General features: G+C 40.2%; 1 protein-coding gene across 4 annotated transcripts in view; it reads right to left on the bottom strand.

Moving 5' to 3' along the window:
* Positions 1-24,877, bottom strand: part of ANK3 (ankyrin 3) — a 381,272-nt gene that overhangs the window by 90,796 nt on the left and 265,599 nt on the right. For 3 of the 4 annotated variants that reach the window (XM_074592968.1, XM_074592970.1, XM_074592971.1), the window contains exons 10-17: positions 22,427-22,624; positions 20,300-20,398; positions 17,458-17,556; positions 16,049-16,147; positions 13,733-13,930; positions 13,112-13,210; positions 8,408-8,605; positions 5,910-6,008 (exon numbers count right to left, since the gene is read on the bottom strand). In XM_074592968.1, coding sequence (XP_074449069.1) covers positions 5,910-6,008; positions 8,408-8,605; positions 13,112-13,210; positions 13,733-13,930; positions 16,049-16,147; positions 17,458-17,556; positions 20,300-20,398; positions 22,427-22,624 — 1,089 coding nt within the window. Of the gene's footprint in view, positions 1-5,909; positions 6,009-8,407; positions 8,606-12,269; positions 12,369-13,111; positions 13,211-13,732; positions 13,931-16,048; positions 16,148-17,457; positions 17,557-20,299; positions 20,399-22,426; positions 22,625-24,877 lie in introns of all 4 variants that reach the window. The other variant, XM_074592967.1, reaches the window with a different exon arrangement.

The raw sequence follows: 24,877 nt of genomic DNA, 5'->3' as shown, positions 1-24,877 counted from the left end.
AAGAATAAGTGCCAAAAAAATAAATAAATCAGAAATACTAAGCTTTTCAATTCTAATGGAACACACAAACACAAAGCAGGCCTTAGTCTCTTGCCCTTCAATTTTTTTGAGGGAAATTTTCATAAGCCTTGTATATCATGTCAGTGAATTACTTTAATATCCTCCACTGGTAATAACCATAAATCTTAACAGCTTGAATTACTGCATCTTTCTAGTCCTGCTGACTCTCAAGCTGCTCGGTTTTTGTTTTTCTGCTGTAAATGTCAGACAATGAAGCTACAATATTATTGTTGATAAGGCTGGAAAATGCTCTAGACCCAAAGATCACAAAGACATCCAGCCTTGATTGAATGAAACGGGGAAACCTGTGTGTACATACACACTTCACTGCCTTGCTGATTCAGGGCCTAACATGTTGCAGTACCTTACGAGAGTTCATTATTGCACATTATTAGTCTGGAAATTTCCACACAAATGTCTTGATAACAACTGAGCACCTACCAAGAGCCAAGGAGAGAGAGATAATGTCCCATGAAAATATACTGAAGATATCTGTATTTGAGTGTTCATTCTGTATAAACGTGGTTCTTCTTGATAGCACTTCCCACCCTCCCTGCCTCCTTCCTATCTCTTTTTGCATCTGAAAATTAGATATTCTAATGGAAAAACTGGATTGCTGTTATGAACCACTGTAGCACCCAGGCTGGTATGGGGCTCCTATCAGAACAAGGCAGGCACACCTGAATAAATTGCCCTGAATAAATCTGAAATAAAAGGCCCAACTCAACCGGCAAAAGAACATCATGACCTCTCAGTCACCATTATCTCCTGCCAATACTACAGTTTTAGGAACACCAGACAGTTTAATACTGGCTTTATTTTCCAGACAGTCGTCAACCAGGGACTGTGAGACCATCAATTCCCCCAGCAGAGGCCCAACACCAAATGCAGCGTGGCAACTGTTTGACTAAAACAACCTGCACTGAGATCAAAGCTCCAAATCCCGCTCTTCATCCTTGACTGAACCAGCACTCTTCTCTCAGCAGTCTTCCTTTGCCAGCCTATCATGGCAATGCTGTATCCTACAATAACACTACTGAATGGAATAAACAGTTGAAAAATGACATGTGGAGACCTGCTGAGCCATGAAATAATATTTACTCGTGCCAATTCCCAGCACAAAAGCCCTGCAACAAAAGCAACATCACATGTACCAGTATAGAATTTACACATTCAACACGACCACCAGAGAAGGAATATCTGCTCGCGGCTTCAGATTTATATTTAACTCCCAATATTATGTGTAAAATGAGCATTCCTTGTGTTAAGCATGATATTGCATAATACAGAGTTTCAGCATAAAAAACTCTTTAAATTCAGACACACAAATGTCATGTCAAAATGGACAAAACCTGCTGCCATTGCAGCAGGACACTAACATGCCTTTGTGAACACTAATTTTGAAGCAGCTCTGAAGCTTCACCGTCCGAAGCGCATTTTAGCATTGCTTCTTTTCCACCATTCTATTATTTGCTTCTTGCTTATTAAGATAAGGTGTTTTCTGTGGCTTATCAATTGGCACTCCGTCTAACATGGCTGGGTTTAAAACCACATAACAAAATGTCATCTTCAAGTGACAGGAACAGCCTTGTGGCCTCTCAAGCACTAGTTCTGGCGCGCTAAACCAGTGTTGTTTACTCTTCACCACTGACCGAGACAGACTCCTGCAGCTCTGGGATTAGAAGCTATTTAGTTAATTGATGCAGCAGAACCAGAAGGATCCCATAACACCATCAATGAACAGACTTCAAAACCAGCAGCTACTGTTCCTTTCACGCCTTTTTCTACAACAAAGTTAAGGAAAAAATTTTCTTGGGAGGGAAACCACCCCAAGAGAGAACCACAGTTGCAATAGTTAGGTCTGACAGCGATTTTGAAAATGCTCACAAGTTTTACATTCAGATCTCAATCATACAGACTAATCTCCCGCACTGGAGATTTTCTGTAGTATGGATTTTTTTCTTCCCTGCTGTATGATCAGGATATAAAACGTGTGTCTGCCCAATCTTCTCCTCTAATCACCTGAAAGACCCTAATCGTGTGCGTGGGCCTCAGAACCTGAGCAGGAGTAAGAACTCCCATGTGTCAGAACTGCGAACTCTAGATATTTTCACAGGGAGTGGTAAGTTATATATAAATGATGATTAAAGAACATGTACCAGAGGTGGAAGATGATAGCTCATTGGTCCCTGCTCAAGAAGGTGAATGGCCTGCTAAAATATTAAGTATTCTCCCTCTATTGACAGATACTGTGCTGGAGTGACCTAACCGATGCTTACTTAGCCTGGGAAAATGAGAAATACGATAAGGAGAGAATCTAAACAAAGAAAGGAAAAAGACTACTGAACAGTCACCTAGACCACAATAATTGAAGTAAAAAAGCGAATGGCTGTGAAATGGAGAGAAGAAAACAGGTTAGTGGTAACACTGCTGGTAGCAGAGATCCCCAATATAATGCCACTCTAAGCTGTGCAGCTACACAGACTTTTAAGGCACAGATGGTCACATCTCTGCCACTCTATGTCCAAAATAATGAATCTGAACTGGACATGCTGGACAGTATCGTGCAAACATGCAAGTATAGTAACTCAGCTGTTGCTGTACCTTGCTCCCCAGTGCCTCTGGTTTTAGAGGCAGCATGCACAGACCTTTTATTGCTGTAGAACAGTTAATCCATCTAAACAAGAGAGCTTGCAACTACAGAGCGGCTATTTTACAAGCCAATCATCTAAACTTCACCTGCACAGGACACGAGGTCAAGGTATGGCAGTTCTTACAGCATAACACTCTTCCTTCATTGTAGAAGTTCAGAGCTTGTCAGCTCTTTCCTTAGGAACTCAAGATGATCATCAGTTTAACCAGAAACAATTCCATGCTAAAATATATTGGCACTTCTCTTCTATCACAGGAGGTAGTGAGTGGATATCTGGCAGTTGACCTCCATGTGGCTGACTGTGTGGAGCCTGGAGGGATCACCGCTGCACAAACCCAGCAGATGGGACTCTGCAGAAGCCGGTGAATAAGCATCAAGCTCACTCCTCTCCAACACAATCCTGCAAGGCACGTGGGCACTTTCTTCCTAAGGAGCAGAGAGTCCCCTACAGCAGAGAGGGCAAATGAGCATAGTAGGCAGGAGGACAAGCCATTGCGGGTGTTCTTCACCACAGAGGCCTACAGGATTGATAATGCACATTTACCCAGGCAGGTGACCTGTTACATCACAAAATAGTTCTGCTTAAATACACCGTGACCTTGCCTGACGTATGAGTCCCTGCCCCATTTCCTGACACCTACCAGGCAATCCCACTGAAGCAGATGTGTATGGGGAAAATATTATTTACATGCACTAGTTACATATATAACTGAGGAATGAAGGTGTACAACAAGGGACTTACTGCTGGCTTCTTTAGAATTATATGACTATTACTGATGACAGGATTCATGCTGCAGACAGTCAAATATGCCTGCATTTTTTTCGCCTGTGCACGGTTTTACCTAGTGACCAGTTCAATTTTCAGAGATGCAGTTAAGAAATTCAGCTCCACCCAGAGCAGATCTCTGAATGAGAAACTGAAGTCCCTTTTCTGAGTGTCTCTACAGAGTCACATGGCTGCTCCACCACATTGCAACCCTGCCAGGCTTAAAGTTCAGTACAGAGCTTGTGCAACGGTGCCAGGCTGGCCCTGAGACCCAACGAACATGCCCTGCCTCTCAGCTGTGACAGCATCTCAGATGTTTCCACCATGTTAATGCGACTAAAAGGCCACTAGTCCAGAACTGGATCCTATTTGGACATTGGAGAGCAGGCAAAGGGAACACGTGACTGCCTGCACCTGTCAATGTAAATGTCTCCTTTGACTACTTACTATTTGTGGGACAGAGAAGAGTGGGAGAAAGGCTGGCAGATACAGACAAGTTGTACGGGCTAGGAGGCAATTCAGCTCTCACCAAGTTAAAAGAGCAGGTTCAGCAATGTCTTGCTACAGAAACCAAAACCAGGTAGGAACTATCTCCAGAAAGGCAACCACATACGTCTGAGGAAATCATGCAAACAATGAATCAGGGCAGATCTCATCTACCGGTGGATGATTTAGCATATGATAAGAACCCAGACTGAGTCATCCGTAAAATATAGGCTGAGGATATGTTACAAAAGTATAAAGCTGGAGAAGCTCCTGGGACTTCAGCAGAACTATTTCAGTCTCATGTCAGAATAATGTAATTGAAATCAGTAGCTGATACAGTTGGAATTACACAGTAGAAAAATCACCTAACAATGACTTTTCCCTCTGCCACGGATTATAATCAGTTGAGATGCAGCCAGAGATGATGATGGATTCAGCCCTTTCTGAGATGTCAGTGTGATAATATTGCTGGACAGTCTGACACACCTGGACATTTCTGGGATGCAAGCACAGCACCTAAACTTGTGGCACACACCTAGCAGAGAGTTGTGAAAGCTGCTGCTTTGCACAAAGGGTGCAGTTCAGATTGTGAGACGTGGTTCGTTTAGCTGATTTGATCAGCTACAGTCCAAATATTTGATCACAACTGGTTTCTTGCCCAGCTAAAGGAATGACTCCGAGATCTAGACAATGCATGAAAAATGCAAATGTAATCAACACTGAGATCATCGTCGTTAATTCTGAGCACCGTATACACCATTAGTGAGCATAAAACCATTTGTACACAGGCTCTTGGAATTTACTCACAACGTTGCTCTTAAAACCAATACGGTGAAGTAGGAGGTGTCATTGCTTGGGGTCCCAAAAGCCATCCTTCAAGAACCTTGGAAAGCCAGGTCTCTTATTTAGGAGTCCAAATATTTCCTTTAGGCAAAACTATTTTTAGGCCAGTAAATTTGAAATGGACCACCATTGCATATATCTATCTCATATTAGATAATAGTGACCACCATTGCATATATCTATCTCATATTAGATAACAGTGATAAAGAATTTCAAATTTGTCCTCAAGAATTATGTGTGTCATCTCTAATATTATTTTTGAAGGTAGAGCAGAGCAATATTTAGTGACAACGTGACAGAACAACGTCCTAGTCTGAACTTGGGACAACAGAAAAAGTCAGTTCCCTAGAAGTGTACCCATACGATGAAATAGCTCGCTTCACTATGATGGCAAAACGAAGCGGCTTAGAAATTCAGAGGCATCCAGTCATGAAGGCTAAGTCAAGCTGTAGGGGTACGGGGTAATCTTTACAAATGAACAACAGCTTTACCCGCAGAATCATGTCTATGGGTGGCGAGTATCAGCTCAGGGAAAGGAGGCTACTTCATTCCATAAAGTCTCAAGTCATGGGAAAAAGTATTAACCACTTAACAGCAGGAATGCCTACACTGCATTTACATTGTTTCTCTTGCTGTAAATACAGATGTTTTAAGTAACAGTTCTCCTGTGTTTTGTTTCTACTGTCAGATGAACGGAAAGTACACAACGTAAAAAATACCAAAAGCAGATGAGAGTATGCATATGGTAAAAGATTATATGACTCTCTGCAGAGAGCGCTCAAGCTTTTCTGGAAGTTTCTGTACATAAAAATGAGATCAATCTCACTTACCTTCAGTGAAACACAATAGTAGGATACAATCTAAATCTATATCGATCTAAATATTTGTCAAGAAATAACCTTACTGCTCAAAGACTGAACATAACACTGAACATTCAAGTTTACATATCTTCAGTTTTCAGAATATATTCTATAATAATTTATTACAAGGAATGTTCCTCTGCTGTTATTTCAGTTTCACCCTGAAATTGATTATTAGTCCAGTTTACAGGCTCATGCCTCCCTGAAAGGAAAGAATAAATGTTGACAGTGGTGTTTGTACCTTCGTCTGTGCATCAACAGCAGCTCCTTGGTTAACAAGAACCTCTGCTACGTTGACCCTATCCTCTTGAGCAGCCAGGTGGAGTGGCGTCAGTCCACTCTGCAAATTAAACGCAACAAGTAACAATCTTCAGAGGAGGCACACAAATACTAAAATGCAAATTCAGGTATCAGTAAGATGCAAAACAGCCTATGGAATTTAAAGAAATTATAAATTCCACTTTCACTGTGCGATGTGTTTCCTAATCACATTTGTTGATTTGCAAGAAAGTACAATTTGAAAGGCAGGAAGAAAATGTTTCTTTTACACAAGGAGCGTTTCCTCATGCAGGCTTAAATGTGGGATAGCAAATTATAGCATTTTAAGAAAAAGTTGCATAGTATTTTTTCACCTCCTGACTAATTCACTTCCTTAGAATGAGTAAGATTTTAAAAGACATATTGAATTATTGTGTTTTCTAGAAGTAATGTCACTCAGATTTATCCTTACCTTTTACTCCTCTGCTTGATCATTTTCAAACACAAACAGAAAAGATAAAACTACATTTCTCTGAGTTCAGGTCCATTTCCCTCCACCCAGGGAGCTACAGAGACTTGCTAGATGACATGTATTGACACTCTTACGTTTTGTACAGCTCATTATTTTCCTTATCTGAAACTTGAGATCTAAAAAATCCTTAAAACCTCAGAAAGCTATGCAACTTTCTGTCACATGAAAGACTTCGGGTAAAAGAGGTAGAAGAGAGAATCTGCTGATGGGATGTTGTTAGGAATGGGAAAGAACATCCTTTACTTGCAAATTACAGTTCTTCTTCTCGCCTCCTGTTCCTACTGCCTTTAGTACCAGTGACAGAAGAGCAGGTGGCAGCAGTTACCGCATCAGGCAGAAACGCTGGCTAAGTTTCCTACCCTTGAACCCAAACTCATGTCCATGGTGCACTTGTTACCAAAGGCGGTTATCCTTAGAGCATCCCACTGTACTGTACTCAAACATGCAATCCTGATGACAATGCAGCTTAGGTGGGCCACATCACACAAATCCTTAACAGTAACCAACTGTGAATTATCTAACGGAGCCTGGATATTATAGGCCAAACCTTCTAAAAAGGTTTAATAAGTGCTCAGTGCCCACGATGGGGCTCTGAGGATTCAGCTCCCAGCCACTCTGTGGATTGTGAAGAAAACAAATGTTCTTTTTATTCCCATTACAAAAGTAAAAAGTTAGCGTGCTTTAAATACCTGCCTTCAAATGTAGGTGCTGAGCTCGAAGGAAATGTGCATCCCTAAGTGAGTACAGGGGAACTATTTTCAAAAGGTGGTTTTATAGCAGTATAATGAGAAACCAGAGACTACAACTGAAAACTAACAGTGAAGGATGTTGCAGGTAATTAACCTCTGGTGGGACTGAATCAAAATGCAAGGCAGCTGCAATCACGCTCTCTGTATTAGCCTCAGCAGCAAAACCACGACAGCCAATGTGATGCAGAATGTGTACACGGCAAATTGACCTGGGGGGATACAAAGTACATCCTGCACTGCATAAGTCCACACACTTGATTGAGACGGGGCGGTGGGGGGGGTAAATCGACATCTGCAAGACAAACTTCCTGAAGGAGGGCCCAAAAATAACCAAACTGTGAAGTTAGAAACAGGAAAACACAACAGCCCTGCGCAGCATCACCCACAGCCTCAGAGGACACTGAGTCTTTCTACCTGCTGAGAATCAGAAATATTTTCCATGAAAAATTTGTCTCTTGCCTTTCTACTTTAGACACATAAATCCATACTGAAACTGCACTTTACAACATCTCTGATGTCTAGTGGGACATTTCAGAATTAAGAATTAAGGCTGCACATTTGCTAGAAACGTTACTACAGAGCAGACGGAATAGCCTACAAATTCATACACGTAGAAACTAAAATCTACCAACTTCCCTTTCCTGCCCCCAGAAGAAATTACACCAAAAGTCACTGTGCTTTAAGAAACACCCCATGGGGAGGAAGAATCACTTATAACAATGAAAGAAATCTCAGCCAACCTTGCTGGTTTCATCCCATAAAAAAAAAAAATCAACTTCCCCTAACAGGTTAGTTGCTACCATCGCGTAAGGGGCAGGCATACATCTAGAGGCTCATAAATGACACATGCTGCTGAACAGATGTGTCACCCCACAAACTGCTGAGGGGAGGAAGACATTTTCCCTCTGGGCTTGTTTTGGCAGACTAGCATAACGTGGAAGGGAGGGAGACGGATTAGTAAGTTCCTCTGCAGCGTGTGCTATGATCAAAACTTGGGTACTACGACATACAGTCCATTCAATGTGACACAGCATGCCACATGCTGCTCTCTTTGCTAGAAGAAACAATGATGTATATTCAAACACCTGTGTCATTTTCAAAATGTGCAGAATCACAGTGGACAAAATTTAATGCAGGCCCCTACCCTTCTCATTACCATGTTTGTTTATTGCCTTAGCACCAAGCAGGGAGAACACTTACCTTGTTGCTGAGATTTACGTTAGCATTTCTAGTAAGAAGCAATGACACCATGTCCACGTGGCCGTCCTGAGAGGCAAGATGTACAGGGGCGATACCCTGCCTGGTTACAGCATTGGCATCAGCACCATATTCCAGCAGTGTAGTTGCTATGTCCATCTGGTTTTTCTTGGCAGCTATGTGCAGTGGCGTATAGCCATTCTGTTAACAGAAAGCACTTCATTGCAAGCCACTCATTAAACAACGTGATAAATCACTTTTCTGTACCAACCTGACTCAATGAAAGTAAGCCATGAGTTCTAAAAATTCTGTCAAACATAGTCAAATACAACATTAACAAGTTGTACAAATGAATGTATCAGAGCTTTAAGCAATCTGGTTTTGGAAGTACTGTCACAAATAGGAGAATTCTGAAAGAAACTTTTGAGTTTGGGAAAACACGTATCTGTTCAGAAGAGCACAACCTATAGCAATAGGAATTTGAGTTTCATTTCACAGATATTTGCTACTTCTTAAACGTACATAAAATCTTCAACAAACAGAAGAGCAGAATGTGTGTTCATAACTCAGAACAGCTGTTATTGTTCGTTTTTTTCCCCATTTCCTAGTGTGAATGAAAGCATTATGTACATGAAATATGGCCTTTCTTGCAACATTTACCCTAAACTTACTGACAGGGTGGTTTTGTTTAGATCAAGGGAAAATTAAAGCATATAACTTTAGAGTCTTGCATTCTTTATTTTCCTTCTGATATGTGTACATAGTGAGCCTACTACTAAAATTAAAAATGCAGTATCTACTGCGTGATAAAATTCTGTAATTTTTAAAAAAGGATAGATTTGGCAGAAAATAGATAAATAGATATAAAGAATAAATGATTAGCATGCAAATACCAAAACACTAAGGTATGACCACAGTTTTTGGTACAGATTGCAACCCCTCTTTAATCAAGAAATTTGTCTCTCAGAAACGTATTAGCCCTCCTTCTAAAGCAAATGGCAAATGTGCAGATGTATGCATGTGACTAAGGAGGAAGGCTGGAGGGATGAGACCCTAGCTGCATTTTGTAAGGTATCATAAGTACCGTGTACATCTCAGATTACATGGCCCAATAAAATCTATCTAAAGGCATAAAGCATTCATCTGGTTTGGCTCCTCCCTGCGCCCTGTGGGGCAGCGGGGCTGGACGATACGGGAAGGCAGGTCACAACAAATGCAGGGCGATGCAGGTAGGAGCAAAGAATAAGTACACAGGGGCACAAAAATTATTACAAGAGAGCTTGCTTTAACAGTAATCTGGAAGCGAGAGAGACACACAGCACTAATTCCACGTGGAAAAGGTTCTATAACCTTCAAAATTCAATTCGTATTCAGTTCAGATCTTAGATACTACGGTATTGCAAAATGACACCCGGGAAAGACAGTGTCACAATTAATAATGGAAGTATAGGGCCATTGAATTTTCACTTTGAAGATAAAATGCTTCAGGAAAACCAAACAGAATCCTCTCCCTTAGATTTCCTGCACGAGACTGACATGTAAAACGCACATCACCACATAAGCGCCTACTAAATCCTAAACACTACATATTAAATCCTGTGCATATGCTAAACTGTGTAATTTAAATGGAGCTCATGTATATTTTGTAAAATAACAAATGCAGTTTTCAAGTCTTTTCCTGAGAAATGGGCATATGTTGCTTTCAGTGGAATGGAAAGCAGCAGGTTGCCAACAGAAGGCAAAAAGAGAGCTGAAAAATAAAAGCTGAAATTCAACTCAGTCTCAGTCTGCATCTTCTCCTCATGATAAGGGCTATGCTCTGTCACTACACATAGATGCAGAAGGAAAGGGAGAAGTTTGGAATGAAGTGGGGATTGGGTTATTCTGGCTGCCAGGGAAAAGAGGTAAAAGAAGAAAAAGGTTAAAGATGAAGAGACAGAGAAAAACTGAGGCTTTGGGGGTAGCGGGGAGAGGAGGAGAAGCATTGTAAGGTGGATGCCAAATTGAAATTAGGCACAAGCCTAGTTTTGGCCAATGAAAAAAGAAGAATGGTTCATCAGAATAACTGTTCGTATCACAGCACTGTACTCTGACATGGCCGCTTCCCAAACCCTTTCACCAATCACTGTTCAAGGCAAATGCTGCCAGACCCAGGCTAATGATCCAATCCTAAGATCAGTGTTAAAGACAGGAGCGTCACAGAAAAAGCAACTGTTGATGAAACTGCGGAGCCAGTGATGAGATATGACATAACACATTTATTTATTAGACCACATTTACAAAAGAAATGGGAAATTGTCTCCTGTTACCAACATCATCTTTCAGATGACTGCACAGTGGGTGCCTAAAGCAACAAACATGCTACCGTTAATTTCATTTTGTATTGATGCTCTACTCGGTGCTGCTGTGGCTCACTTGCTGCAGAAAACTAACTAATGCCTTCTTTTAGAAAGACATAGCTGGCACTTGAAGGCCTGAAGTAGCAGCTGCGAAACTGTTCTGTTACAGATGGGGAAGCTAAGGTGACCTGCCACATGAGCTTGTGCAATTTTATACCATAGTCTTCAGTGCTTCCACCTTGGTTTAGGCTTCCCAAGCCCTTGGCAGTGGCTGCTGCAATGCCTGCCCCTACAGGATGCACAGTTTCCACTGGCAGTTTCTTTCAGTGAAAACTGGGTCAGTGTCTTCTCATCCCCTTCAGAAGGCCCTTTCTTCCCCACGTGGCATTTAAGAGTGCTGTGTTGCAGTAGTAAAAGATCAGAGATCACTCCAGTTCACCTCCTGGGGCACTGCTCTGGCAGATTGCCACTATCGACATTATTGATTTTAGACTGTGTCGTTGCTGCTGGCTATCCGTGTTTATTTAACTTTCATCTCTTTTGCACTATAAGCTCTGGGATCTACCATGTATGACAGACTCCATCCTCTTCTTTAGCCATGCAGAAGGCCTCTAGTGTTATGGCTGTATTCAGTCATGTGTGAGAGGAAGGCAATCAAGAAGAGCTGTCTATCTATGATACTGGCTTTTCCACTAGCTCTCCCTTTTCCACCATGTTTTTTTGCAGTGATTTTAGGAATGTATCTGGGTTGTTTCAGATGGGGCATTTACCCTGCACTTACCCCATTGAGCCTACATATGCTTCCACCCTGTTTTACTTATTGCTGCTGTCCAGCTATTGATTATTGATCTATACATAAAACTGCGATCCACAAAAGACTTTAAGCTTCTCTAAATTCTTTCTTCTACTCAGAATTAGAATACATCTAAATATTTATTCTTTCACATCCCCTGAAATCTTACACTATGTGTTGTCTTGCCTACAGTAAATTGCAATCAAAGCAGGGCTGGGACTAGTGGTATTATTTTCTCACCAGTCCATTTACACTGGAGTAGAAGTAGTGTGAAGCATATTAATAATTATATACATCATACTGAGAAACACATCACATCTCAGAAGTCATCCTGTGTCACAACACAGGAGAACTACCCCTGTTTAGCAAGGCATTAACTCCAAGCTTGCCCTGCACAGAAGTTAAGATGCAATGATATAAATTTGGCTGGGTTGGAGAAGGTATTGAGGAGAGTGGGCAAGGGAAAGCAAGGCTCTGTATTTGCCAAGACTGGCCTTTATTGAAACTAGAGATTTTAAATGTTTCTATGTCTATATTTGCCTTTTTACTGCTATTTTAGTCCCCTGCTGAGTTATTCTAAGAGCTTTATGTGGTTATGAGACATTAATAAACAAGGTCGCTGAGCCCCCTGTAATTGCAAGCATACACAGTCTAGAAAGAACAGGGGTAGACAGGGAATAAAGTGACACAAAAAGCCTAGGTATTGTTCCCCCAGAGTGACCAGTACTTGTACCTTGGCAGATGCGTGAGGTGAAGCTCCCTGGTCCAACAGTAGGAGTGCCACTTTTTGATTATCGTAGTGTGCAGCTACATGCAGTGGAGTTAAACCGCTCTAAAAACACATGCAGAACAAACAAGTGCTGTTACAGACTCTCTCCAGGGAAAACTTAAGAGTTTGGAAAATGGGAGTAGATAAGGTGAAAAAACACATTTGTTATTCATTCATGTATCCAGAGTCTTTCATAACTTCAGAATCAAAAAATAAAACAGAGATTTGAAAATCCTTACTGATCTGTGAAAGTCCTTTTTACTGTTCCCAGGGAAGATGAACAGAGAAGCACATATCTGTGCTAACCCCAGCACAGAGCAGGTAAGGAATTTTGACCCTGAGGTCACACCCTCGGCAATGTTTTTCTTTTACTGCAGTGGATAAGTAAACTGTTCCTTGGATCTCTAAAAATCCAAGCTGGGCTGGTTTAAAAAGACTGAGGTCCTACTGGGCTTTGCCCCCTGTCATGAGACCTGGGACAGCAGAGCCAGCTGCCTGAATGCTCTGATAAGGACTGTAAACAATCTGGGCAGGAAGGTAGGGAAATGGTTTGTCTCCATTCCCCTGGATGCATACAGAGAAGACACAATTTTGTTGTTAATTAATGACAATAAAAGTCGCTTTTGACAAGAGTTTGCTGACTCTTGGCAGCCCCAACAAGGACTGAAATATTACATGAAACCCATTCCAGTTAAACCCAGGCTGTGGATACGAGTGTGATGGTAAGTAGATAGAAGGATATTATTAGAACATTATGTGCATTTAGATCTTTGCTGTGCAAGTGGCAGTGGCTTCTTCTGTCCTACCTTTCCAGAAGCATCAGGAGATGCATTCTTCTGAAGCAGAAGGTTGGCTACCTCAATTTTTCCATATTTCGCAGCCACATGTAGAGGAGTAAACCCTTTCTGTAAGAGAAAGCAGTTTATATAGCAGCCTTGGGCACTCTTTTTCAGGTCAAGGTTTGTTTCTGATCAACTAGGATACTCCTGTTTCTATCCATCCCCTTACATAGTCCTGAGAATAGGCTGCAAGTCTGCAGCTTCCCAACTGCCCTGGCAGGTCTGGAGGCCTTCCCTTGCAAGGTAAAGCCCTATGTATATTAAAACAACCGTAAAAAGCAAAGAGTCAGTTCCTTTCTTCACACCACCAATGACCCAAGGACAAGGCTGGGTAACAGCTTATCAACTTCCATCAGGAATTTCTGTCCTGCATTCCTTTCATTCCAAGAAAACGCACGTCCGATCACTGGGATATGTTATACATCAGGCTCTGAGGTAAAAGAACAAGGCTTTGTACCCTTTAACAAAATGTAGCTCATTCTTACATTATTCTTATGTGTATATGGCTCTTGCAGTATTTAATTCACAAGTAGCACTTGCTACAGGTATATTTTAATATTGAAGCTATCACTTTTACAACTGCCTTACCTTGGTAATGATAGATAAAGATGCACCATGATCCAAAAGAACAGAAGCTACATCTTCATGTCCTTCTCGAGCAGAAAGATGCAGGGGCGTATAGCCAGACGTCGTAGCTGCATTTGGAGATGCTCCTTGCTGGAGCAGCTGCTGTACTATATCTGCTTTTCCCAGTCGAGCAGAAATGTGCAGTGGCGTCTGGTCATCCTAAACGTAAAGGAAACAACACAGTCCTACATCAGAAAACTACAGCTCGTATTTTGACAGAAAAATATTTGCTCAGATCCTATCACTTTTCAAAATTGCAGACGAGCATTAATTCTACTGAGGTCTTACCTCGTGAATATTGCATGCTGACTTTCTCTTTGTCATATAACAAAAATATATTGTGCTTTGTTGATGCATCACAAAATATTCCAGACAGGTACATAACCCGTAACAGTAAATAAACTGATCAATTTTCTTAATATGGATTTGCCTCACTTTGCCAATGAAGTGCATTTGAGTTTCCTGTTGAATTTGAGACCTTTCTTAAAACGCGGTGAATGCATAGCTCTGTTCCTCATATCTTGATCTCTTTTATGATTCCCAGCAACATTTAACAACTCAGTCAGCAACCTGAGGTGCTTAGCATATTATTGCTGAGTAACTTGCATTAAGTATCATATTCTGTGCTTTTTTACTGGTGAACAATTTGTTTGGTATTTTGCAGATAGCTTTACAGTGGATGTAACTGAAGATAAAGCACGGTGCTAGAATTCACTGTCATTTTCGCACTGCTCATTCAAAACACAATAATCCTAATAGTTCTACGTATAGGGGTTGCTCTGTCATAAGTCTTGCTGTATATTTATTTTCCTTCAGTGAAAATATTGTGGTTGGTTGTGACCTTGTTCTGAGTGTCTAATAGATAATTTCTTCCTTATTCATTATTTGGGTTTGGTTTTTTGTCCTCCCCATTCTCAGTTGGTACAACCTTTGGATTAAGCACACTATCGCAACAGTATGCCCAAGAAAGCCCACAACCTTATTTTTTCCTGTTCCTCATAAACCTATTCAAACATCTTTCTCTCCCCATTTTTCCCTGATGAACTTCCTACCTTTTGAGCACTGCTACCCCACGTCCTGCAGCAGAAGAGTTCTGGGCTGTTCTCTGCTGGGGAGACTTCTGCCCATGCCCATCCTACAACACTTTGGGACTTAGGATGAGAGAGCATCAGGATGTGAAAGTTGCTTCTCTACAGGGAAATTCTCTTCTGTCTGGTGGAGACCCTTTATGGCTCTTAAACCTTTCCAGTTTATGCCTGTTTCCCACAGACTTCTCACGACAGATGTTAGCACTGGCGTATAATCTATTACTTGTATTTAGTTGTTATTTGTGATAAGAAATTGATCACAGGCAATAGTTTGCACAAATTAATTCCTTGTGTGAAATTATTTAGAAAATATTTGCATGACTGTGGTTCTGAACACGAGCTGTTCACTTTCACGGCTGTCTTTGGAGATTTACAGACCACATGATTCACTTCTATTGTCAGATTGCTTGCAGATATGAAATCTATCTGCTATAAATATTTAGTCAGAGCTCCTTATAAGTAGATACTCTTACTGGTAACTTCATTTGTGAGCCAATTCACAGTTGAAAATTTCACAGTGAAAAAAAGATTTCTTTAAAAATGGTATTAATTTAATTTAATTATTTAATTTAATTTAAGACTGCTATTTATTGCACACGTTTATCTCCTTCCCCTGTCTGTTTCCTGGAACTCTTTTATTTCCATAACTTTGTATGTTTCTTCAGCGGCTCTTGACCATTTCTTTTCCCTTCTGTCTTTTCCTCAATTGCAGTCGCTTCTATAGGGTCTGGTTCTTCTTTTCAGCCCTATGCTACATCCCCTTACTGTGTCTCCTTTCTTTAGAAGTATAACTATTTTTGAATGCACACAGGCTGATGCTTTGGGGACATGACAGGAGATACCAGCAGTATAGGATTTGCAGTTTTGCAGAAATAAAAGCAGATTTCAGGCATTCCTCCCTCTCCTTGCTTCCCACCCCAAAACAAAACTCTTCAAACACAGAATAGTTTATATTAAAAGCTGACAAAAAAACAGGTATGGCATCAACATCTCCTGCCTTGTCTCTTACATACAGATCACTCATAGCTACAGTAAGAGAGTACATAACAAAATATCAGTTGTCATTATGCCAAGGCCCTTGGCTTCATCTCCCTTTGTCTTCTCAAAAGACACGTGCAAGACGAATGTGATTACTTGCTCGGTTAAATATAGATAATCTAGGGTTATCATACCTGGCCCATCACCTTACCTTAGCTTTAGCCTCCACCTGAGCTCCATTTTGTACCAGGTATCGAACAACCTCTGTTTGGCCAGCTCTGGCAGCCATGTGCAGCGCCGTTTCTCCTCTCTAGCATGCAGTAGCAAAAACAAAATACCAAAAACATTAAATATTAAAAACACACTGCCGGAAAAACAAACCCCAACATATTTCATAAATGCACAAATACTAGCGAGCCAGTTCAGAATAATCTCCGCTAGAATATTTTGTATCAGTTGTCTGTGAGTAAGATGGGAGATAAAGTCAATATTTGACCTCTTAGCTGTAAGCTACAAAGCAATTTATTTTAGGGGCAGTTTCCCAATACAATAGTGCCTTTGTCACTTGTCTTTTGCTGAAAAGAGACAGTGCAATTTTTGTATTTACTAGGCGTTTACGAACAGTGTTAAAAATGACATCCTTTTAAATAAAGCCTGATTTACTCAAACAAAAAAATCATTTCAAACTTTGTATATTCAGATACACATATTTTTGGCATTCCTCCTGCTAGGCCCTATGCCCTCACTACCATTTGTTATCTGACAAGCACTGAGATAAGTGGACAAGAGGAAAAAAAATCATTACCGAGTACATTAATCGAAGGCTTCACGGACTTAATGGAATACAAATCAAAGGAAACCAGAATAAATTCAGGAGGGGAAACTGCTTTCTACATTTTTGGACATCAGTATGTCTTTAGGTACAAACACCTGCTAATTTACAAATGGTGTTGCATTTTTAAATAATCTCATAGAATTAGCTGATGAAGACTTTAATAAAAGACTGTCTTTTAATTGCACCTGTGTATGGAAGGTGAAAAGGAGATTTTGAATCCAAACTGCTAAAAAGAATCAACAAGCTTCTACTTCCCTCCCGTTTCCCGACTTTCAAATATCCATCTAACAACGATGTTTTTACATCATTGTTCAGTTTTTACACATGCCCTGGGAGCCTTGGGGCACACAGTGCACATCCAGTAGAAAAGCGCACTTGTATGGCTGTATGGACACAGGCAATATGTCCCCACAATCTGCTGCAATCTGTTGATAACGGCAGAACTGCCCTTAAATGGTAGACCCCCGGGGTCCTGGGAAAACAGTGCTCAACAGTCAAGTACACATCTCAGAAATCACATATGAGAAACTACAGTACGTTCTCATTCTTTACTTCAGAAAATAAAGAGAATAGAGTTGGCTTAAGGTCAGCTTCTTTTGAGGTTTCCTCAACCTGTCAAGTACCTCCAAGTAGGAGGCTGCACTTTCCCAAAACCCCAGTAGGAGCCATGACTGCCACGGAGGTGGATGGCAAGCACCAGAATTGGGCATTTCACAACAGCACTGTTCCCAGATATTGTGATGCATTCATAGTTCTGCCGTGCTGAAAAGAAACCAGTTACTCACCACATTGGTAGTGTTGGGTGATGCTCCATGATGCATTAGCTGCGATACAATATTTACATGTCCCATGAAGGCAGCAACATGGATTGGAGTTAGGCCCGACTGAAAATTAAAGCAAAATCAAACTTAAACACCTACTTCCACATTCCTTTACAATAATGCCATGGGGGAAAAAATAAGTTATTCCAAAGTAAGCAAACCCAAGGACTTGCTCTTCTGACAGGATCTTATCTTCTCAAAAACATATACACATGCTTAAACTAAAGGGCCCACAGAATTGGGAACATCTATGAGCATGATTCACGAGCAAACATAAAAACATTCTAGGAATTCAGTAATTTTTTATCAGCTGAGATCAACTGCAGCTAAGCAAGATTTCTTCCTTAAGTTTTTGCTAAATATCATTTTGTAACAGAAAAAAAAAAATTAAAATGGGTAGAAGTATTCCTGGTACAAAGACAAGAATTTCTGGAACATTTAGCTAATGCAAAAAAGATGCCGTGTCCGTTGTCCCCACCAAACCCAGTTGGCTTTTGGGTGAACAAAAAGGCCTATTGAACTCAGTGGTGAGCTCCATCCCCACTGTTTCTCCAGGAGAAAGGGAATTCAAAACCGTGGCATCCAGCCAGAGAGGCACAGCCACAGATGACATGGGCTAAAGAGAACTCCCCCTTCCCTCAGGACTTTGTGGCACCATCACAAATCTGCACCGCTGCCCCTATACAAAATATAAAAGACCAACTTGAAAGAAAGAGAGAGAAGGAGAAGGGGAGGGGGAAAAAAGGAGCAGTCATTTAGCAGGGCATGACCTCAAGGATTTTGCTTTAGAAATCCAATCAATAGTTAATATTTTTCCAAGTAGCATTACCCTAAAGCCTCTTCACAGCTGCTTCTGCACAGCTGTAGCAACAATCAGCCAGAGGCTGCAGAAGGAGTTTTGCTACCAGGAGAGGGAGAAACCCCAGTGGATCTCTGGAAATCCCCTGATTTAGGCAGCTTCCCCATAATACACACAAGTCCCAGGAGATGAGGGGAAAACACACTTTTGCTCCTTTCTCATGCAAACATAAGCAGGAAGGAATAATGACTGGTTGAGTATGTAATTTCTTTTCCCTGTTTCACATAATTTAGTAAATGCTTTTAAAATAATAGACTGCAGGAAATACAACGCATGTGTGTCATATTTGACCACAAACACTAATTCGTGCTGCAGAGGTTCAAATCTGCAGCTGAAAAGGTGCAGTATCTACAAATGGAAGTATGGAATCTACCTGGAAAGCAGAATTTACCATAGAAAAGGCAATAAGCATTACCTTTAATAAAGTTTATATGCAACGATGACTATTTGTGACATTTGGTACCGATTCCTCTTGTTGCATTTACACTGCTTACTCAGATCTCGCAACCCAACACTTGTTTGCTGTCAGATTGCTTTGGGAGGAATACTGTGAAGCTTTCTGGCCAATTTGTTTTGATGGCCAGATATAATCTATCTTTCTTACTAGAGAAATAGAAGCTTATGTATGGATGCTAGGTTCCAGCTCATAATTCTGCCTGGAAAATTTGTTACCATATAGACAGCCAGCGAAAGAGGCAGGCAAGAAGGTAGAGCCCTGCAGTGAAGTACCATGAGGAATCTCAATAAATATAGTCAGATGTGGTTTGAGATCATGTGAGATCATGGTGAGGTAACAACAGGAAATAAAGGATGAGCTCTTGCTTTTGGAAAGTTTTTGCTTGAAAAAGCAATTCAAAGGATACAGATCAGACTGTCAACATGGCTTACTCACAAGACAGTGTAGTTAAGTGTTGCTGTTGCTTTCATTCTTTTAATTCTTTGTATTCAAAAGGGATAAAACTGAATAGATACTTTTTCTGCTTCACAGCTGACTGATTAATATGGAGGACAGACATGGCACCTCTTCTGTTAAGGTTTTCTTTGCACCTCTCATTTGCTAACATGACTTCAAACTAGACTCTGCAAGCTGCATCCATAAGCCCTACGGCTTTTAAAAACCAGTCTGGAGATGTGTGAACTGTAGCAAGGGCAGGCTCAGTTGAAAGCCAGGAAGGGAGCTGTATGATTTACTACTGGATAATTAGAACAAAAACCCATGCATCAAATGAAATTCATTTTGGCGACATGAACTGCTCCCAGTCATATCTTGTTTAATCAATGGAATTATCATTTTCAAACCTGGCTTCTTCTTCTGTGGTCATACATTTATGTATGTGACGTTTCCTCCCAACTTAGTAGAGTATACACACACACAAACCAAATTTTCCATAGGTACTTAATTAATCTCTAAATTGTGCTAATAACTGGGTGTAGACCATCTCATGCTGATTAAAAGTAATAGCATATTGATTGCTGTCTAACTGATTTGTGATGACGCGTGATGGTGGGTGAATATCATTTCTGGGTGGAAAGCCAAAACAAGGTCTGTGAATTAAACCAAGTTTCGAAACAGGAGTTGAGCACAGTCTTCAGCTTCATCTCCTTAACAGGGCGAATTTCATCTTCCGTGCATTAAATTACAGACGAAAATTCACAGAAATTATAGATCTTTTTTTAAAATATGTTTTAAAAATTGTTTTAAAATCTGTTATGTTTCACTCGTTATCCCCACTGTATTCTCAAACTATCAATTGTTTGTGTGTTGTGATTCATTAGGGCAACAGACTTTATTATTCAGTTTTATTATCTGGTAATATCTAGTTGAAAATAATTGTTGACTTGAATGGTAGTACATGCTCTTTCAGAAATATATGAAAAAATAATCAATATAGTTACGATGAATTTTGCAGGAAAAACAAAGACAAATGTGAAAAGACCACTTCTTACCTCAGTCACAGCTTGGATTGATGCACCATGCTTCAGAAGAAGTTCCATCACTTTTATTCTGTTCTTCTTGCAGGCAATGTGAAGAGGTGTGAAACCATTCTGTAAATGAGAAAGAATATACTTTTTGAAACCATGCATGTCATGAAAAAGTAGAATAGGTCATGGAGTTCACATACAACATTCCTGTATTTTAATAGAACACCTCCCAGATTCGTTTTAGCTTCCCTCAATTGTTCATATAAAAAACTTGGAAAAAGACATATTTCATATAGCCAGTTTTAGTTATGAAATATATCGTGCACTCCAATAGAGAAATTATTTTTCAAAATTCTTAGTTCACATAAAACTATCAAAAGCTTCTTTTTTGCTTAAGGATATTCACTGTTAACTGTGTGGGGGTTTTTGTTGGAGGTTTTTTGGGGGGTTGGGTTTTTTTGGTTTGGTTTTCTTTTGACTTTTCAGAACTGCTGATAAAAAGAGCACTTTACCTTCACAAGCTCTGGCATTTGGATCCTCTCCTAAACTAATTTTACTACTTCTTTTTTTTTAAAATTTGTTATCTCCCAGTTTACTGTAATTACAATTCTTTTGCCCTCTCCTTTAAAAAAAAAAATTGTATGTGCAGCAGAGCAAACATTTAGAACTACCATCTTATTTGGCATGAGATGATATGACAGAAAACAAGTAAACCAGAAAAATAAGCTGTCCAGAGCATCCACGACTGGTACAATAACATTAGTGCACAGAATGCTGATGCCGCTCTGTATATTCATCAAAAAAACCTTTGCAGAACAATTCTGAAAACAGCTGACAGAACTGGTCCCTCGGATCTGATCAAAATTAGCTTTTTTACCTGCCATACAGGAAAGAACATCATATGCTTTTGTAATGTGAGATCTGTGCAATTGTCTGTTCCAGTTAAGTGTGAGCAGCTCCCAACTCCCTCCTTAGCAGTGGCCAATGTCCAGGGTAAGCTCAGGTGTGTTTCAGGGAAAAGCGAGCTCAAGCTCCAGATACTGCAACTCAGGCTCCTTCTACTTAAACGTCCTGAGTGGGAGTCAGGACAGAATAAAAGGAAACATTAAAAGATTTCAGGGAAAATGTAATTTGTGGCTAGGTTACCAGACTGATGGGAGGCCACTGCCAGCAACCCCGACAAGCTAAACCTGATGATGTTTTGATTATTTCAGAAGACGAAAATAAATATTACAGGCCTACAAGCCTCCCCACTTGCTCGTTATAGTGAACAAACCCCATGTATCGTAATACCTCGCCCAAAGACACCTGATGACAGGTTGATCTGACACCAAAAAAAACAGAGGGGCTGAGAGAAGGAAATCTATGGAGCCTGTGCTGTTTTCAAGAGAGTCAGTCCCACCTGGCTTGTGAGGGTTTCAGGAGCTCACATAATATTTCAGGAATTGAATGAATTAGTAGCATCAGGCTTTGAAACCAACAGTCAACCCAATTAATGTCAGAACGTAAATTTATTTGGAACAGTTATTGAAGAACAAATCAAAAAGACATTTTAAAAACAACGGATTGCAGGTATAATTTTGAGCAAAATGCATCAATGCATTCAGTTTATATGCAGTTTAATTACACTAACAGATTTTGTTGCTGAAGTTGTTTTTAAAAGTAGAAAGGCATGTGACTCCATCGACATAATTATAAAATACCACAAATATTTGTTATGTAACTCATTCCTACTTTTTACTGTTTCACATCTTTGAGAGCTAATAAAAACTCTTGCAGTTTTAAGCATTGCTGATTATTTTACCTTTACAAACATTCAGAAAGTGAAAATTCTCTCCATACCAAAAACTACAGCAGTTACGGCTGCAGCTGCTTCACGTATTCAGAATCATAACGAGCTACCAGGAGGCAAAAGTGCTCTAGTCATACTAGAAATTCATAAATCACTGTTGACTATCCGTAAGCAAAGGTCTACTCTGATTGCATGATACATTATTAACACTTTGAACCTCGAGCATCCTCTCTTGGACTGCAGCAATACAACATATCCTCACTGTCAACCATCAGCAGGCAGAAAATAACTCTCAAATAAGTCTCACCGCAACATTGGAAGAATGTTTAGCTGTGAATAGCAACCCACTGTGTACTCACCAGTGCTTTGGCATTAGGATTAGCTTTCTTGTCCAAGAGAACCTTGGCAACTTTGTAGTGGCCACAGTGGGCGGCAACATGCAGCGCAGTCAGATAGTCATTAGTGACATCATCTACAGGCACGTTGTGCTGAATCAGAAGCTGAACACAGTTTAGATGATCTCCTTGTGTTGCCATGTGCAACGGAGACAAACCATTCTGTGAACAAAAAGACCCAACACTGATGGGTTATAGGAAGCTCAGAGAAATGAAACTCCTCCACGTTGTTCTTAGAGCATTTGTTCTATGAAGAATTTTACAAGCCCAGAGAGCACCCAAATTAAACTTAACATTTCAGTGTAACAACGAGGGTTCTTACTCTGGCAAAAGCCACGTGGAATTTGGAGCTTGTTTGGTTAGAGTTTGTAGGCAGTTCGACCTTAAGAAAACACTCATACCACACCAGCAATGCTCTAAAGGTAGGTTATTTCAGCCAGCGTAGCTCAAATAAGTTGCTCGAGTTAAATGAGTTATGTAAAGAACAGCACTTTGTGACTTCTAATAGTTGCTGTTTCTAAAAGCTGCATTAAATTCACTGCTCTAACGTAGCCTGCATATACCAGGCATGAGAGAGCAGGTCAGAGCATCACTGCAACCTTCTTCTCATCCCTCCACTAGTGTTTTCCTGCATTTGGGTTCATGCCTTGCACCACATTACACACCTCTGGAGACCATTCTTCCCAGACAACATTGGTACAGCAGCAAAAGTTTCAAGTGCAACTGGGCTAAAAAAAATCTGAACAAGACCACCATGATGTGACCTACCAGCAGCAGTGGTAAAAAGTTCTGTTTCATCAGGGAAACACCTGAGAGAGGTTCTTGTTTAAGAACAAAACCTGTAACAAGAATTGTTTCTTGCACTGCTTACAATAGTTATCAACAAGCTGACAATGTATATTACATTTCCAGAGTAAACACACAGGGGAAATAATTCTCAAAACTTTAAAAGACTGACCCTATTTTATGACAAAAGATTAAAAAACATGATAGAATGAAAGAAGCCTTGTTAGCAGAGGTGCATGAGCTCCTTAGATAAATCTCAACACAACTTCTTCCATTTGTATTCTGTTTGCTTTTTTTACTTAGTCCTTCTAATGGCAAAATTAGATTCAAGTGCAGAGCTATTCTGGTAAAAAATAATAGCGTATAATCCATAAATGACTGACAGTATGCAGTGTTTGCCATCATGAAGAAGCTGAAACTCTTGCTCACAGATGTAGTGCCCTCATGTGACTGCAGTTAGCAAAGGCAAAGTAGCAACGTCAAACCAGCGGAGGTCTCCAGCTTTCTGAAACAGATGATTTCTTTCTTCTCCCTTCCCGTGGACATTTCATAACAGTAATGACAAACATTCAAAATAAAGGTGGAAATACACAGTGAAATAATTTTTGAAATTGACACGGAAGAGGGATGGTGAAAGCAAACAGGCTAATACTGTCAGAATTTGAAAGCCATTTGCATTCAGAGCTGAGAAGCAGACATTCTTGGACACAGTTTTATCTTTCAAGTAAGATTATCTCATGGGCATCTCAACTGTGATTTATGTTGGCTTTGGATAAGCCTCTCTCCCATTCCCAAAGGCTACTACAGCAATTATCTGCATGGAAGCTTGATACTAGCAATGCATTTTAAATGTTTTCACTGTCTTCTACTATAGTTAAACAGGAGAATAATAATAATAAAAAAGATTAATTTCTTCCAGCCACCAAGTCCTCCTGATAACAGTTTATAACTGCTGATGCTTTTCAGGTGATAGTAAAAAAAATCATGAAACTTTATGCACTATTCTGTTCCATTTTTATAAGAACGATCCTTCAGGTGAAAAGTATCATTCTTCACAATAAGAGCCAATAAACCACACTGATTAATGGAGTAAGAAATTGAGAAGATGACATGGGACTCCCTTATAGGAGAGGTTTGTACAAAAGAGGCTGACATTGATGGAAACGAAGGGAAGAAGCAGAGCAGCCACAAATCAATTTGGGAAAATCAGCAAGATGCTTGACAAAAATCTGTCATGGATGAGAAAAGTGCAGCAACTAGCCAGACTTTACACAAAAGAGCAAGGGACAAGGCTGGGTCCTAAAGAAGCTGATGAAGGCAAAACATCATTGGAATATCGTCTTTTATTATGACCTAAACCAGGCTTGCTCTTAATTCTGTTGTAGTAGAAGATACTCTGCAATCTTACACAAGTCAGCTAATATTTCAATGCCTTTGTCTTCCCACTTTTAACATAAAAATATTACATATAACAACGTTCTCCTGTCCCATATCCATGTTGTGAGAGACAATCCACTAATGACCGTAAGAAGTGATTTAGTACTTCAAATGGAGCCAATACATAAACACTGTTATATTACTATTTTTATGAAGATTGCTTAGAAAACACTAAAAAGTGAAGTTCAGGAT

Source organism: Larus michahellis, chromosome 6, assembly GCF_964199755.1.
Source record: "Larus michahellis chromosome 6, bLarMic1.1, whole genome shotgun sequence".
Taxonomy (NCBI): domain Eukaryota; kingdom Metazoa; phylum Chordata; class Aves; order Charadriiformes; family Laridae; genus Larus; species Larus michahellis.
Note: the sequence above shows the minus strand (reverse complement) of the source record. Positions and strands in the feature narration are given on the sequence as shown.